This window comes from Emydura macquarii, unplaced genomic scaffold (genome assembly GCF_026122565.2).
Source record: "Emydura macquarii macquarii isolate MOO-44397 ecotype Brisbane River unplaced genomic scaffold, CSIRO-AGI_Emac_v2 contig_318, whole genome shotgun sequence".
Classification (NCBI taxonomy): Eukaryota; Metazoa; Chordata; order Testudines; family Chelidae; genus Emydura; species Emydura macquarii.
The window spans coordinates 7,355,614-7,371,856 of NW_027130455.1; the positions used below are offsets into that span (position 1 = coordinate 7,355,614).

The following is a 16,243-nucleotide window of genomic DNA, read 5'->3' on the forward strand; positions in this document are numbered from 1 at the left end:
GACACAGAACATCACTATAACAGAAATATGAACAAAGTGTTTAACTATTTAATTATTTTACACAGGGTGTGGGTGCCATTAGTTTAGGCCACCATGTTCCAATTGGGTATGTTAATCCATGATGAGGTCAAAGAAAGCAACTCTGAAAACGAGGCCACCTATTTAGAGGTCTAAAACTGGATTTAGGCACCTAACTTTAGGTGCCCATGTTTTAAAACTGGGCTCTGAAATGTTTTTTTATTAATTTAATTTAAAAACAACTCCTTAGAAAATATTTTTTACCAAACTCCCAAACATCAGTCAATCCACAGTATTAGTATATATTTTTCTTATGACAAAAGAGGGACTAATGCAAATCTAACAACATGTGCAAGACCACACAGGACGGGTTTTGTTGTGATCACTAAGCATATTTTGCACTTCAGGTATGTACACAGTGTTGCTGATTATGTTACACTTGTAAATAGGTGCTGGTTTAAAAATGCCATAGATTCAAATGCTATACTCCAGAAGGGAGACTACTGAAGGAAGTTTCCCTAAGGCAAGAATAAAAAGTTGAAGTAGATGTTCCCCAGAAAAGGACACATGGCAAGCCTTCGGAGTAACATCTTCATCGCAAAGGAGTCTGCATAGTCTACTGCAGTGTTTCTCAAACTGGGGGTCCTGACGCAACAGGGGATTGCAAGACTATTGTAGGGGGATCATGAGAGTGGCAGCTGCTGGCCAGGCGCCCAACTCTGAAGGCAGCGCCACCGCCGGCAGCAGCAGAGAAGGGCAGCAATACCATACCCTGCCGCCCTTATTTCTGTGCTGCTGCCGGTAGCAGCGCTGCCTTCAGAGCTGGGTGGCTAGAGAGTTGCAGCTGCTGGCCGGGCACCCAGATTTGAAGGCAGCAGCAGCAGCACAGAAATAAGGGTGGCATGGTTTGGTGGGAGGGTTGTTACAGCCTGTAATATTTTCGAAGAGGGTCCCAGAAAAAAAGCCTGAGAACCACTGGCCTACTGTAATGGAATCACAGTCCTTCCAGTGACCGGCAAGGACTTTACAGAGGGCCCGTGTGGTGACAACAGGAACCACTGGCTGTGTTAGGAGGTTTGCGTGCCTCCTGTTAGGAAGGATTACTTCGATCACTGCCTGTACCCAGGAGAGTAACAGACACACGTCAGACGCCCGATAGTAGGGGCTTGCCTCTTTTATACCCTGTGAGAACATTCCACGTACCTTCTGAAGTTTGTCTGCCTTCTCGTAGTATCCCTCCAGCTCCTGCCGCAGAACATGATTCTCCTCGGACAGCATCTCCACCATTTGCTGTGCTCGCTCCACAATGGCATATGCGTCAGGCGTGAGCTGCTGGCTTGGTGGAGTCGCAGGAGGCGGCTGGGCAGTTACAACTGACGGGAGCGGTGGCAAGGATCCCGAGTGCAGTGGGCCGGTAATGGTGGAGGCTTGGGAGGACATTGGACTGTGCTGCTGTACCGGCACCGATGGAAAAGTGGATTGGCATTGTCGGCTAAATAAAAGCAAATATGGGAAAAGGTAATTATATCAGTCCAGAAAAACTGCCCTGAAAATACACTACTCACCCAGACGGTAAGGGCTTTGGGATAAGGCATGTCTTTTTACTACATGTTTGTTCAGCACCTAACAATGGAACCTGATTTCTGAGCATTACCATAATATAAATCACAACAACCATACTCCAGGTAAAGCATCTGCTCACATATGATTGACAACGATTGATGTATTGATCTGGATCTTTAAAATTATAAAAAGGGATCCATCCAAAAGCATTGGGTGTCCTGCTTTTGTCTATGCACTAGTGTTACAGACTTCAGACACCAACATAGTTCAGGAGTACTGGCTAATGGATGATCATTTAAAAGCAAACTATATATTCCACATACTTCAAACATGACCTGCCTGGAGCAAGGGGGTGAGTCGAATTCTGACAGGCTGAATGAGAAGATGGAAGGAAGTGAAGTGAGCAGTGTGGTGTTCCTGAATAACTTTAACATAGCAAAGGACAGACTGCTACAAAACTGCTGGCTGGACAACCCTGATCAGTTATTTCAAATCATCAAAGCCATCTTACGAGAGACCTCATAATGCCACTCGGTTAATTGTATGAATAGGTGAGTTATATTCAGATGCATTAATCTATCTATTGATTTTAGTGAAAACAAAAAGGTGACTTGATCATGGTCTAGATGTACCTACATGGGGATATGTTTTCTGATAGTAAAGATCTCTTTATCTGCTAAGTTAAAAGTATAACAAGATCCAAGGGCTGGATGTTGAATCTAGACAAATTCAGACTGGAAATAAGGTGTATTTCTTTAACAGTGAGAGTAATTCTATCTTAGCTACTTTTATGTCCCCATCTCCAAAGTATCCGACTGACTCACAATCTTTAATGTATTTATCCTCACCATACCCCTGTGAGGTACAGCAGTGTTATTATCTCCACTTCACAGATGAGGAACTGAGGCACAGAGAGGCTAAGTGACTTGCCCAAGGTCACACAGAAAGTCTATGATGGAATAGGGAATCAAACCTGGATTTCTTCATTCCCAGGTTAGCATCCTAACCACTGGATCAAACTTAATCTCCAATTACCCATTCTCCATCATCTGCAGCCATACCAAGGCCACTTTTGCTGAAAGATAAGTTCTCAGACAACCACAAGTTATTGGAGTCGATGCAGGAATCACTGGGTGAATTTTTGCATCCCGTGTTATGGAGGAGGTCATGGTTATCCCTTTTGGCCTTAAAATCTATGAATGTGCACAGCATTATGTGCACTGCATATTTTTTGCCAAATACACAGTACATGTGAGCGATGTTGTTTTCACAGTGTATGGTGCTTCACAAGGAGGAAAAGGGGGGATTCTCAAAAGCACTTAGCGCTGGCCTAATTCTGCCCCCACTGGAATCAACATCCCATTGCCCTCAATGGGAGCAGAGTTAAACGAACTCTGAATGCTTTCGAAAATCCTCCCCTAAAAACAAAGGTCCAGATACTGAAGAGCTCACCACAGCCTAACAACAATGGCTAAGCAGCTGGCCTGTTGGTGAGTTACAAGTGTTCTATCTTATGTCTTTATGGACAGATAACTAGTTCAAAACTGCGGTCTGTGGTGCCCTGGCTGGTGGTCTGTGGAGACTTGGCTGGTTATATGGTGCTGGCTCCTTGCCTTGTTTCTAGCTACTTCTTCTAAAACTACATTCCAGGTGTGCAACTGCTGTAGGTGCCCCTGAGATGTCATGTTATCCAGGGGGAGGTGGTTTGTGGCATTGTGAGGAGGTGGCAAGGTGGAACCCACAATTATGAATGGGAGGGGAGGTGTTCATGAAACAATCTCTCTCTTAAAAGGTATGTGTGCTATGGAAAAGCATGAGAAACCTCAGATTAGACAGTGCCTCAGCTGATGTAAATGGGTGCAATTCCACGGACTTCAATGGAGCTGCACCTGCTTACACCAGCTCAGGGCATGGGAGCTTGAACCAAATACATCAGGAAATAGATCTGATTCTGCTTCAATGTTTCTGGCAAAACTTCCCTCCTCCCGGCCTCTTCACACTACATGCCACATCCCACATATGCCACATAAAGTGTGATGCTAAAGCAAGGTCACAGAGCATCAGGGGAAAAGAAATAAGGCAAGTTATAATAAGCAAAAACACTGTTAGTGGAATGGAACACTGTCTGGAACCGGGAATTCTCCTACTCTGCTATACCAGAGATGATATCAGAGCAGGTGGGAAGTTACAGCAAAGTTGTTCTCAGTATTGATATAATGGGAAGTAAACATTATATACTCTGCTTGGGCTGAAGTGTGCGCAGTGCTCCCCTGTGTGGAAGGGTCAGTATCACAGGTGGGACTGTTGGAAATGTTATGGCACTCTGCCACATCTGTCTCCTTATCACCAATAAAACCAGAGAAAGGAAAGGACTGTGTGCATGCAGGCGCACATGCTGTGTGGGAGACCTTTCAAGTGCCTCATTTATTAATTCCTTTGCAATGCTGTTTGAGGTTGGACCTATACCTGGTCAAACAGTGTACTGTGAACCTAAACAGTGTGGCCTTCAGATGTTAGACTGTGCGCCCCCTGAGACAGGGACCCAGGGTCAAGGTCTGACCTCAGTTATTGTTCACTGGTATACATCTAAGATTGGAACAATTTATTTTGACCCCTGAGACTTCCATATAAACTCAAATATCTCAGCACATAGTAAAGTGGGATCCAACTGAATTAGAGGTTGTCAACAGAATGTAATCGTCTTCTATTCTAGAGTGATAGTCTATGGGCCCAATTATTTACATGGGTACCATTTTCACTATTAGCACTTAATTCCACAATTATGACATTTGCAGCATTTGGCCTCCATTGTTGTGAAGATAACCTAGAAAATATGAACTATGTTTAAACTGATTCAGTATTGTCTTCCAGAGTCTGCAGGCAGCCTGAAACAGCTCTGAGAGGTGTAAGATGCTTTATTCATCTCAGTGGGTCATTGAAAGATGGCAGTGTAAACATCAACATCATTAACTATCTCACTACTGATCACTTCAGCAGAAGCATTTATTGTGTTTATCCTACAGCCCCAAATTACTGTCCATACCTTCTCAGGTGTACACCAATTTACACCAGCCCTTACTTTTATTTTCACTCATTCCCTTTCCTGAAAGCTTCCCCTAACACCATTAAGTAAGTCTGAGATTGTACTCCAAACAAGAAATACCACATTTTCTAAAGATCTTGTGTTGAGACCATTTTGTTACTGCCCTTTTCTTCATCACAACCTACTTTGTAAAACCTTATAGGAAACCACCAGTATCCTGTACTTGTCAGGGAACTGAATTTTCTTTTTGTTTAGAAAAATTAACAATATAAAAACAGTATGACCAATATTATAATCTGGGTTGAGCAATGAAATGTTACATACAATGTACTGAACACATCAGATATTTCCAAATGCAACCAGTAAATGGAATGTTACTAGTTTATGTGAGGCCTAGTCTAACACTTAATAGTTTTACCAATATAATTATTTCAATTGGGGTTTATTTTATCCAAATAGTTATACTGGTAAAAGCCTTAGTGTGGACACAATTATACCAGTATAAAGGTGACTTATACCAGTATACAATAGTTAATTCCCCTTCCTGTACAGGAATAGCTACGCTGGTATAAAGCACCTATATATTGATATACCTGCATACAAACTAGGTGAGCTGTACTACTTTAACTATTCTGGGTATACAACTTTCCAGTGTAGATAAGCCCTGATTGTCCTATTTGGGGACTTCTAACTTCTCGTATTAGTTTTACATTTTTCTGTTGGCTTCAGTCAGTCTAGATTTACACTGAAAAGTCAGGGGAGAATCAGGCCCAGTTAATTCAGTTATTCCTGATTTTTGGGGTATTCACTGAGTTACTCCTGATTTACACCTGTGCGAGAGCAGAATCAGGCCATAGATTCTGCACAGGCCAGAGTGCATAAGATGTTCTCATGAGTATTTTCCATCTTCAACTTGTATGATTTATATTGCTTCTTTTGATGTGTTAAACATAATGCATTATTGATGAATTGTTTGTTCTTTACTGTTTACAAGTCCCATTTGTCCCAGAATTTTTCCTTTGAAGATTTTTAAAATGGAACCCACTGTCAAACCTCTGGGTGCATGTACAATACACACAACACAACAATCCAAACAAACAAAGTGGCAGTTGGAAAAATAAGACTCCCTGATGATGTCAAATTCAGCCCATATCCTACCCCTCAAGCTAAAGCCTGAATAAATAAATGAATCAAACTTTCTTTTACCCTGTGCCCTGAAAGTCAACAGACTTGTGCTCCTTTGGTTTAATAGGGCAAACAAATTCCAAAGATTTTCCTGTATTCTTTTAGATGGTGGTTTTACTCTGTATTTAAGCTGGCTGAAATTTTCTATGTAAAAATTACCTATTATTAAAATCATGAATCTTTGGAAAAAAATGTTGAAGATTATAGACATTTTTCCATATTTTGCAACATTTTAAATGAGGATTTTATCCATTTTTTAAAAATATTTTTGTCAAAATTGTTTTAGAATTCAGTGGCATTTTTTGTTTACTGAAAATCTGGTGTTTTGGTAAATGAAAATTTTGTATATCAAATAAAAAAACACTGCTTTTGGGAATGGAAAATTTCAATGTTTTTGATAAAAATCTGATTAATTTTTCAGTTTAAAACATTATGAAAAATGGGTCCATTTTGAACACGTAATTTTGAAATTTTTCACAAAATCATTTTTCAACCAGCTTTGCTCTCATTGTTTTCTATTATAACTTTTTCCCTAGTCGTACCTTTTTAGTGCTGTCAGGATACTTTTTTGTTTGTTTTTCCTTCTTGACAGGCACTTAGGAGGGAAAGCTTTGATAGCTATCGAGACAGCAGTGGCAAGGACCCAAGGAATAAAAGAGACAATGAAGGTGACTGGATGGGGAAGCAGCAGGATGTACAATATTCTGAAGAGGGTACCTGAAAGGTGCTTCATTTGTATGAATGTCACCTGATAGATCTAAAGGAAGAGAAGATCTGAGGTTTGGAGATGCAGTTGGAAGCTATGGTTGAATTTCTAAGGGGATTTGAGAAGATGATAGAAGGAAGAAGAGAGCAGGCTGAAGGGAAACCTCAAGACTTGTGGATGTATGCTGGACCAGAGAAGGAGAGGTTACTTACCTGTAACTTTTTTGAGATGTGTGATCCTTATCTGTATTCCACTAAAACTAATGCACGTGTGCCATGCACCCGGAGCCGGAGCTTTTCAAAGTAGTAGTGTCTGTTGTTCCGTGCATGCGCCCCTGCATTGCTTTGTGGTTTCGCCCAAGGCAATAAAGGGCTGGGTATGACCACATCTCTAGTTCCTTCTCCACCACAGACCTATAGATCCTCAGCAGAAGGGAAGGAGGGTGGGACTAGAATGCAGATAGGGATCATACATCTCGAAGAACCTCCTGTTACAGGTAAGTAACCTTCCTTTCTTCTTCGAGTGATGGTCCCTATTGTATTCCAATGAGGGTGATTAACAAGCAGTACCCAGATAGGCGAATGGTGGGAGGAAGATGACGGAACCATGGAGCATAGGACCACTGCACTGAACGAGGCATCCATCACAGAATCATGCACTAGAGCATAATGAGAAGAAAAAGTGTGTATCGAACTCCACATGGCTGCCTTACATATGTCCACGAGGGGCATGTCATAGAGCATGGCAGTAGTTGATGCTTGTGCTCCTGTGGAATGGGCTTGTATCCCACCCGGTAGAGACCGTCTGGATAATTGATAGAGTGTAATGCATCCTGAGACCCACTTCAAGATTCTCTGGGTGGAGATGGCCTGCCCGTTAATTCTCTCCGATATGGCAATGAAAAGTCTTGGAGATTTCTGGAATGGCTTTGTCCTTTGTAGGAAAAAGGCCAGAGCCCTACATACATCGAGGGAATGAAGCCTCTGTTCCTCATTTGAGGTATACAGTTTGGGAAAGAAAGCAAGCAGGTGCATGGGTTGGTTGAGGTGGAAGTGGGTAGAAATTTGGGATGCAGGTGCAGTGAGATCTCCTTATGCAATGTGGTGAAAGGAGGGTCAGTGATCTTAGCCCCCAGTTCACCGACCTTCCTTGGGGAAGTCATCACAACCAGGAAAGCTACTTTCTTAGAAAGAAGAGAAAGCGAGCAGGAGGTGAGAGGTTCAAAGAGGAGTTCATTAATGATGTGAGGACCAGCTTGAGATCCCACTGAGGAGAGACAGTCTGGATGGAGAGATCCTTCCAGAATCTGGCAGTCAAGACAGGGAGAGGGTGAAGATGGAATGTCCTTCCACAGAAGGGTAGAAGGCACTAATGGCTGCTACATGCACTTTGATGGAGCTGAGAATGAGCCCCGAGGCCTTTAGAGACAGACTATAGTCTAATAGAACAGGAATGTTCAGAGCCTCAGCGGTAAGACCTCTGTGTTGAGCCAGGCAGCGAAACAAGCTCACTAGACTTGGTAGAATCGCCTTGTGTAGTCCTTTCTGCTATTGGAGAGGATATTGCGGACTGCTGGTGAGCATTCCTGCACCAGCGGAGGCATCCATCCTAAAACCAAGCTGTCAGGCAGAGTGCCCTCGGATCGGAGTGTCTGAGTTTGCCACTGTGTTGTGTGAGTAGTTTTGGAAACGTTGATAGGAGGAGTGGGGAATGCTTCGATATGCGGAGAAAAAGAAGGATCCAGAACTGGTGAGGCCAATATGGGGCGATCAGGATGACTGTTGCCCTCTCCCGTCTAAGTTTGTGAAGAAAGTGTGGTAGGGTGGCAGTGGAGGGAAGGCATAGTTGGTTCAATCTGACCAGTCGACAGCCAAGACGTTTCCCTGCGAGTGGGCACCAAGCCCTTCCCTGGAACAGTACTGGATGCAGAGACGATGCATAGCTGCCAATAGTGGATGGGCAGAGTGAGGGTAGTGGCTTCAGCAGATGTTACTGAGCATGCTCAGTCCATGTGAGCGTGCTCAGTACAAGCCAAGAAGCAACTCTGTGGGGGCACATGACCATGCTTCTCCCTCCCCCCAACACATTGCCTCTAGTTGGATGCACTTGGTGTTGGTGCGAGATGCAAAGAGGTCCCTGATTGGAGTTCCCCCGTAGCCAAAAATGTCCGCGACCACTGTGTCGTGCAACTCCCATTTGTGATGGGTTGCAAAGTGTCTGCTGAGGGCATCAGCAATCACATTCTCGGTTCCCAAAAGGTAAGTTGAGGACAGAAAGATATGACGTGACATACACCTGTAAGCTCTGGAACGGTCTTTTTGCAGATTGGCACATGCGGAGGCTGTGTCAATGCACGTTCCTATGAGTTCTAAGGATCGTGTAGGGTGCAAAGCCGATTTTTCAATGTTGCTGCTGATTCCTAGAGAAGAGAGTAATAGAAGAAATTTGACGTCGATTCCCAAGTTTCTGTTCTGGACCGTGCTGCCAGCAGCCAGTTGTCTAGGTAAGGGAAGATAAGGACTCCTTGTTGCCAGAGGGGAGCTGCTACCACAGAGAAAAATCTTTGTGAAGACTCATAGAATCATAGAATATTAGAGTTGGAAGGGACCTCAGGAGGTCATCTAGTCCAACCCCCTGCTCAAAGCAGGACTAACCTCAGCTACATCATCCCAGCCAGGGCTTTGTCAAGCCTCAGTTTAAAAACCTCTAAAGATGGAGATTCCACCACCTCTCTAGGTAACCCATTCCAGTGCTTCACCACCCTCCTAGTGAAAAACTTTTTCCTAATGTCCAACCTAGACCTCCCCCCTGCAACTTGAGACCATTGCTCCTTGTTCTGTCATCTGCCACCACTGAGAACAGCCTAGCTCCATCCTCCCTGGAACCCCCTTCAGGTAGTTAAAGGCCGCTATCAAATCCCCCCTCATTCTTCTCTTTTGCAGACTAAACAAGCCCAGTTCCCTCAGCCTCTCCTGATAAGTCCTGTGCTCCAGCCCCCTAATCATTTTTGTTGCCCTCCGCTGGACTCTTTCCAACTTGTCCACATCCTTTTTGTAGTGGGGGGCCCAAAACTGGACACAATATTCTAAATGCGGCCTCACCAATGCCAAATAGAGGGGAATAATCACTTCCCGTGACCTGCTCGCAATGCCCCTCCTAGTGCAGCCCAATATGCTATTAGCCTTCTTGACAACCAGGGCACATTGCTGACTCATATCCAGCTTTTTATCCACTGTTACCCCCAGGTCCTTTTCTGCAGAGCTGCTGCCTAGCTCGTCGGTCCCCAGTCTATAGCTGTGCATGGGATTCTTCCTTCCTAAGTGGAGGACTCTGCACTTTTCTTTGTTGAACCTCATTAGATTACTTTTGGCCCAATCCTCCAGTTTGTTTAGGTCACTCTGTATCCTTCTCCTACCTTCCAGGGTATCTACCACTCCCCCCAGCTTAGTGTCATCCGCAAACTTGCTGAGGGTGCAATCTACCCCATCCTCCAGATCATTAATAAAAATGTTGAACAAAACCGGCCCCAGGACCGACCCCTGGGGAACTCCGCTTGTGACCGGTTGCCAGCTAGACATGGAGCCATTGATCACTACTCGCTGAGCCCTATGCTCTAGCCAGTTCTCTATCCATTTAGTCCATCATCTAGTCCATTCATCCAACCCATACTTCTTTAACTTGCTGATAAGAATACTGTGAGAGACAGTATCAAAAGCTTTGCTAAAGTCAAGGTATATCACATCCACTGCCTTCCCTACATCCACAGAGCCAGTCACCTCTTCATAGAAAGCAATCAGGTTGGTCAGGCATGACTTTCCCTTGGTGAATCCGTGTTGACTGTTCCTGATCACCTTCCTCTCTTCCAAGTGCCTTAAAATGGATTCCTTAAGAACCTGCTCCATGATTTTTCCAGGGATTGAAGTGAGGCTGACCGGTCTGTAGTTCCCTGGATCCTCTTTCCTCCCTTTTTTGAAGATGGGCACTACATTTGCTTTTTGCCAGTCCTCAGGGACCTCCCCCCGTTGCCACGAGCTTTCAAAGATAATAGCCAATGGCTCTGAAATCACCTCAGCCAACTCCCTCCCTCATGGGGCAGTGGTAAGTCCGAATGGGAGGACCCTATATTGAATATGTCAAGGACCCACCATTAACCTCAGGAACTGTCTGTGGGTTGCATGTATGTTGATATGGAAGGAGGCATCCTGCATATGAACAACCATAAACCACATGCCTTTTTCTAGTGAGGGCATGACTGCAGCAAGTGTGACCATGCAGAACTTCGGTCTGTGAATATAACGGTTGAGGCATCTGAAATCCAAGACTGGTCTCTATCCTCCCTTCTTATTGGGTACCAGAAAGTAGTTGGAGTAGAATCCTATTCCTTGAAGGACTGCAGGGACTGGCTCCACTGCTCCTCTTTGTAGGAAGGAGTCCACCTCTAGGATAAGAACACTGTCATGAGAGTGATCCTTGTAAAGAGATCAGGGTAGGAGATGTGGAGGGAGGGGAAGGGTAGCGCCATAAACTCGATGGTATATCCATGTCGAATGATACCCAGGACCAGGACCAGATTTAGGGGCAGGTGACCCATACGACCACCTGGGGTGCTGGCCTTGGGGAGACGCAAGGCTTGGGGTGCTGTTTTTGTTGTTAGCGACAAAAGTGAAAATAGAATGTTTGAAGTAAAATGTATCAGGTATTCTGTATGTGGATTCATTTTTCACTAACCTTCTAGAATGTTCTGGACCTTTAGAGGATCTCATGGAACCTTCCACATTTTCTGAGAACTACATTTTCCTCAAACCTCCTAGAATGTTGTCAGCTATGCCCTCGCTGGTATATAAGGGGTGGAGTGTCACCAGTCAGTCACTGAGATATAAAAATGAACTGAAGTGAAGTGAGAGCTCAGTTGCAATAAAGCATGCATCAAAGTTGTGAAATGGGCTACAAATGCAATAAAAAATAACATATTTGAAACTTTAAAAAATGAGGGGGGGACCGAAGATGCTGTTCATCTGGGGCCTCATTTGATTTAGGGTTGGCCCTATCCAGGACCCACTTGTACATTGTAATTGTATTTCATGCTGGCAGAAAGAGTTTGAGATGGCCCCTGAAAGGGGTGGTTGGCCAGAGCATTGGGATGCAAAATGGTTGCACTCAGAAATATCACTTATACGCAGATTAAGTGTGTTATATGGAGGATTGCATTGTCGAAACAGGTGGACGTGCTCTGTGAACTTTGGGGCATGTCTGGGGAGATTTGTAGGCCTATTGGTGGTAGAACTGGGGAGTCCTGTAACTTTGTGTAGGCAGTGGGCAATAAAACTTTCACTTTGGTGCTGACGTATAGATACCTAAGGATTGTAAAATAGGTCTAGAATCTTTTAGCGAGTGCAAGGAGTCATCCATCTTTTGATTGAAGAATAGATTCGTCAAAATAGAGATCTTCAACTTTATTCTGAACCTCCCTAGGGAAACCTGAAGAGTGTAATCAGGATTCCCTCCCCAGGATGATTCCAGTTGCCAAAATGTGCAAGGATGTGTCTGCTGAGTCGACCGCAGCCTGAAGTATGGATTTAGTGACCAACTTGCCTTCCTCTAGTCTAGCTTGGAATTTGGAACAATCCTGCTGAGGTAGCTTATCCGAGAATTTCATCATCTGTCCATAGCGTAAGAAGTCGTATTTGGGCATTAGCGCCAGGTAGTTCAAGATTTGGAACTGGAGGCCGGCTGAGGAGAAGACCTTTCAGCCTATACGGTCCAGTCTCTTACCCTCTTTGTAAGTTGTTTTGGAATGTGGGTATTGCTGTTTAACCCACTCCGTAGCAGCCTGAATCACTGGGGAGTTGGGCGGAGAACAGAACAGAAAACAAGGTTACTTACCAGTAACTGTTGTTCTTCGAGATGTGTTGCTCATATCCATTCCATCATAGGTGAGTGCGCGCCCCGTGCACGAGCCTCCGGAAGCTTTTCTGCCCTAGCAACCCCCTGCGGGTCGGCTCCTGCGCCCCCTGGAGTGCCGCGCTCATGTCGCGGTATATAGGGAGCCTGCCGACCCCGTGGCCACCAGTCCCTTCTTTCTGCCGACTCCGACAGCGGGGACGGAGGGTGGGTTTGGAATGGATATGAGCAACACATCTCGAAGAACAACAGTTACTGGTAAGTAACCTTGTTTTCTCTCTTCGAGTGTTTGCTCATATGCATTCCATCATAGGTGATTATGTAGCCATACCATGGAGGCGGGTAGGAGTCACTGTTGAGTAGCCCTTCTTAGGACGGCTCTGCCTACGGCCGCGTCTTCTCTTGCCTGTTGTACAATGGCGTAATGGGAAGAGAAGGTATGGACAGATGACCAGGTTGCTGCCCTGCAAATGTCCGTCAGGGGCACCCGTTCCAAGAAGGCCGCTGACGAGGCCTGGGCTCTGGTCGAGTGTGCCGTCACTGAGCTGGGAAGCGGCACCTTCGCCTGCTCGTAACAAGTGCGGATACATGCGGTAATCCATGTAGAGATGCGTTGAGAAGACACAGGTAAACCCTTCATTCTTTCAGCAACCGCGACGAACAGTTGGGTTGTCTTTCTGAAAGGCCTTGTCCGATCGATGTAAAAGGCCAGGGCCCTCCTGACATCTAAGGAGTGCCATCTCTGCTCCGCCTCCGATCCGTGGGGTTTGGGAAAGAATACGGGGAGGAAAATGTCTTGGTTACAGTGGAACTGGGATACCACCTTGGGTAAGAAGGCTGGGTGGGGTCTCAGTCTCACTTTGTCCTTATAGAAGACAGTGTAAGGGGGCTCCGAGGTCAAGGCTTTTAACTCGGAGACCCGTCTGGCCGAAGTAATGGCTACTAGGAAAGCCACCTTCCAGGACAGGACCAGCAAAGGGCATGTAGCCATGGGTTCGAATGGGTGTCCGGTTAACATGGAGAGAACCAAGTTCAGGTCCCAGAGAGGTACCGGGTCGCGAACTTGCGGGTATAATCTCTCTATCCCCTTCAGGAACCTACAGGACATAGGATGAGAGAAGATAGATCTCCCTTCCATCGGCCGGTGGAAGGCCGAGATGGCCGCCAGGTGCACCCTCAGGGAAGCCAGTGCGAGGCCCTGCATCTTTAGGTGAAGGAGGTATTCTAGGATTGCCTGTATGGGCGATGAACTAGGTAAGATCCCCCGGGACTCTGCCCAAAGGGTAAAGCGCTTCCACTTAGCCTTATACAGCATCTGAGTGGAAGGTTTCCTGCTCCCTAAGAGGACCTGCTGTACTTGTGTTGAGCAGGCTCTCTCCCCTTCAGTTAACCACAAAGCCTCCATGCCGTCAAGTGGAGGGAGTCCAGGTCCGGGTGAAGGAGGCGGCCCCGGTCCTGGGAGAGGAGGTCGTATCGCCTCGGCAGCGGTATCGGCTCGGCAATGGACATGTCCAATAGCATAGTGAACCAGTGCTGCCGGGGCCAGGCTGGTGCAACGAGTATGACATTCGCCTTGTCCCTCTTGACTTTCAGGAGCACTCTGGGGAGTAATGGAACGGGGGAAACGCATACATCAGGGGCCCCGTCCAGTTGATTAGAAAGGCGTCCGAGAGGGAGCCCTGCTCTCGTCCCCGGAGTGAGCAGAACCTCTGGCACTTCTTGTTCCACGCAGAGGCGAACAGGTCCAGTTGGGGAGTGCCCCACTTGTGGAAGAGAAAAGACACCACCTCCTTGTGGAGTGACCAGTCGTGGCGGGGTACGAACGACCTGCTGAGGTGGTCCGCCTCGTCGTTCCTGACCCCGGGGAGGTGAGAGGCAGAGAGGTGAAAATCGTGCCTCACCGCAAGGTCCCATAGCTGTATGGCTTCCTGGCACAGAGTGGAGGAGCGTGCCCCCCTTGCCTGTTTATATAAAACATGGCTGCTGTATTGTCCGTGAGGACATGTACTGCTCTGCCCGTTATGAACCTGAGGAAGACCTTGCAGGCGAGACGAACTGCACGTAGCTCCCTGACATTGATGTGCAGGTGCCGTTCGTGAGGCGACCATAGACCTTGTGTGCTGAGGTCGTTGCTCATGTGGGCTCCCCAACCCACATCTGAAGCGTCTGTTATCAGCGTCACCGATGGGGTTAAGTCTGCAAAGGGAACCCCCGAAGAACCTCGCTCGGGTCCGTCCACCAGATGAGGGAGGTTAGGACCTGGGCTGGGATGGTGACCACCCTGGAAAGTGAATGTCTGGCTGGGGTGTACACCGAGGTTAGCCAACCTTGTAGGGGCCTGAGTTTGAGGCGAGCTAGTCTCACCACATATGTGCATGCCGCCATGTGACCCAACAGCTGAAGGCAGCGCCTGGCTGTCGTCGTGGGAAAACTGAAGAGTTCCTGAATGATGGCGGTCATGGCCTGGAATCTGGGCAGCGGTAGGAAGGCCCTGGCGTGGACTGCATCCAGGGTGGCCCCTATAAAGTCTATCCGCTGTACTGGAGTAAGTGTGGACTTCTGCTCGTTGACGAGCAGGCCCAGCCTGGTACAGGTTGTGCAGGTCAGGGCTAGACTGTTCTGTACGTGAACCCTGGATCTTCCCCGTATTAACCAATCGTCGAGATAGGGGAAGATCTGGACGCCTCTGCGGCGGAGGTGGGCCGCTACCACCGCCATACACTTCGTGAAGACCCTGGGTGCTGAGGAGAGGCCAAATGGTAGGGCCGAAAATTGGTAGTGGACACCTGCTACCGTAAAACGAAGAAAACGTCTGTGCCCAGGGAGAATAGAAATATGGAAGTAAGCATCCTGTAAATCGAGGGCAGCATACCAATCCCCTGGATCTAGTGCGGGAATGATGGAGGCTAGGGAGAGCATCCGGAACTTGAGGCGTCTGATAAATCTGTTCAGACGACGAAGGTCCAGAATAGGTCTGAGGCCTCCCTTTGCCTTGGGGATAAGGAAATAGCGGGAATAGAACCCCCTGCCCCTCTCCGAAGGAGGAACTTCCTCTACCGCCCCAAGGCGGAGAAGAGAGTGAACCTCTTGGACGAGGAGTAGCTCGTGAGATGGGTCCCTGAAGAGGGACGGGGTAGGGGGAGAGTCTGGAGGAAATGCCGAGAGTTGGAGAGCATAGCCTCGTCTCACTATGCTGAGTACCCAGCAGTCCGAGGTTATTCCCTGCCACTCTCGGAGGAAGGGTTGTAGTCTGTTCATAAAGGGGGGTGGAAACCAGTGGGATGGTGATGGTTACTGGGCTGCCCTCGAGCGTCCCGTCAAAAGGACCGCTTGGTATTTTTCTGCTGGCCCTGCTGGGAGCCCCCTGCAGGGCCTTGGCGGTCTCTTCTGTTCGACTGCCTGAAGCGGTCTCGACCTCGCCTGGATGGAGTTGGTCGAGGAGGCAGTCGAGGGGCAGGCTGCTGTTGTTGCTGCCGTTGGGGTCGTTGTCTGCCCTGGCGCCTCGTGGCCTGTGGCATATAGAGGCCTAAGGACTTAAGGGTGGCTCGAGAGTCCTTGAGGGCGTGTAATTTACTGTCTGTTCTATCCGAGAACAGGCCCACGCCCTCGAAAGGCAGATCCTGGATGGCCTGTTGCACCTCCAATGACAGACCCGAAGACTGCAACCACGCGGCCCGGCGCATCACGATGCCCGATGCCATAGCCCTTCCCGCTGCGTCGGTGGCATCGCTTGAGGATTGGAGGGCCGCTCCGGCGACTGTAGCTCCCTCCTGCAGGATGGTGTTGAAGTCCTCCGCCATGTCAGGTGGCAAGGCGCGGAGGAACCG

General features: G+C 47.2%; 1 protein-coding gene across 1 annotated transcript in view; it reads right to left on the reverse strand.

The window, feature by feature from the left end:
- The window catches only part of AMOTL1 (angiomotin like 1), a 109,016-nt gene that overhangs the window by 47,483 nt on the left and 45,290 nt on the right, over positions 1 to 16,243 (reverse strand). Inside the window, exon 4 of the mRNA XM_067568086.1 lies at positions 1,222 to 1,510. Coding sequence (XP_067424187.1) covers positions 1,222 to 1,510 — 289 coding nt within the window. The remainder of the gene's footprint in view (positions 1 to 1,221; positions 1,511 to 16,243) is intronic.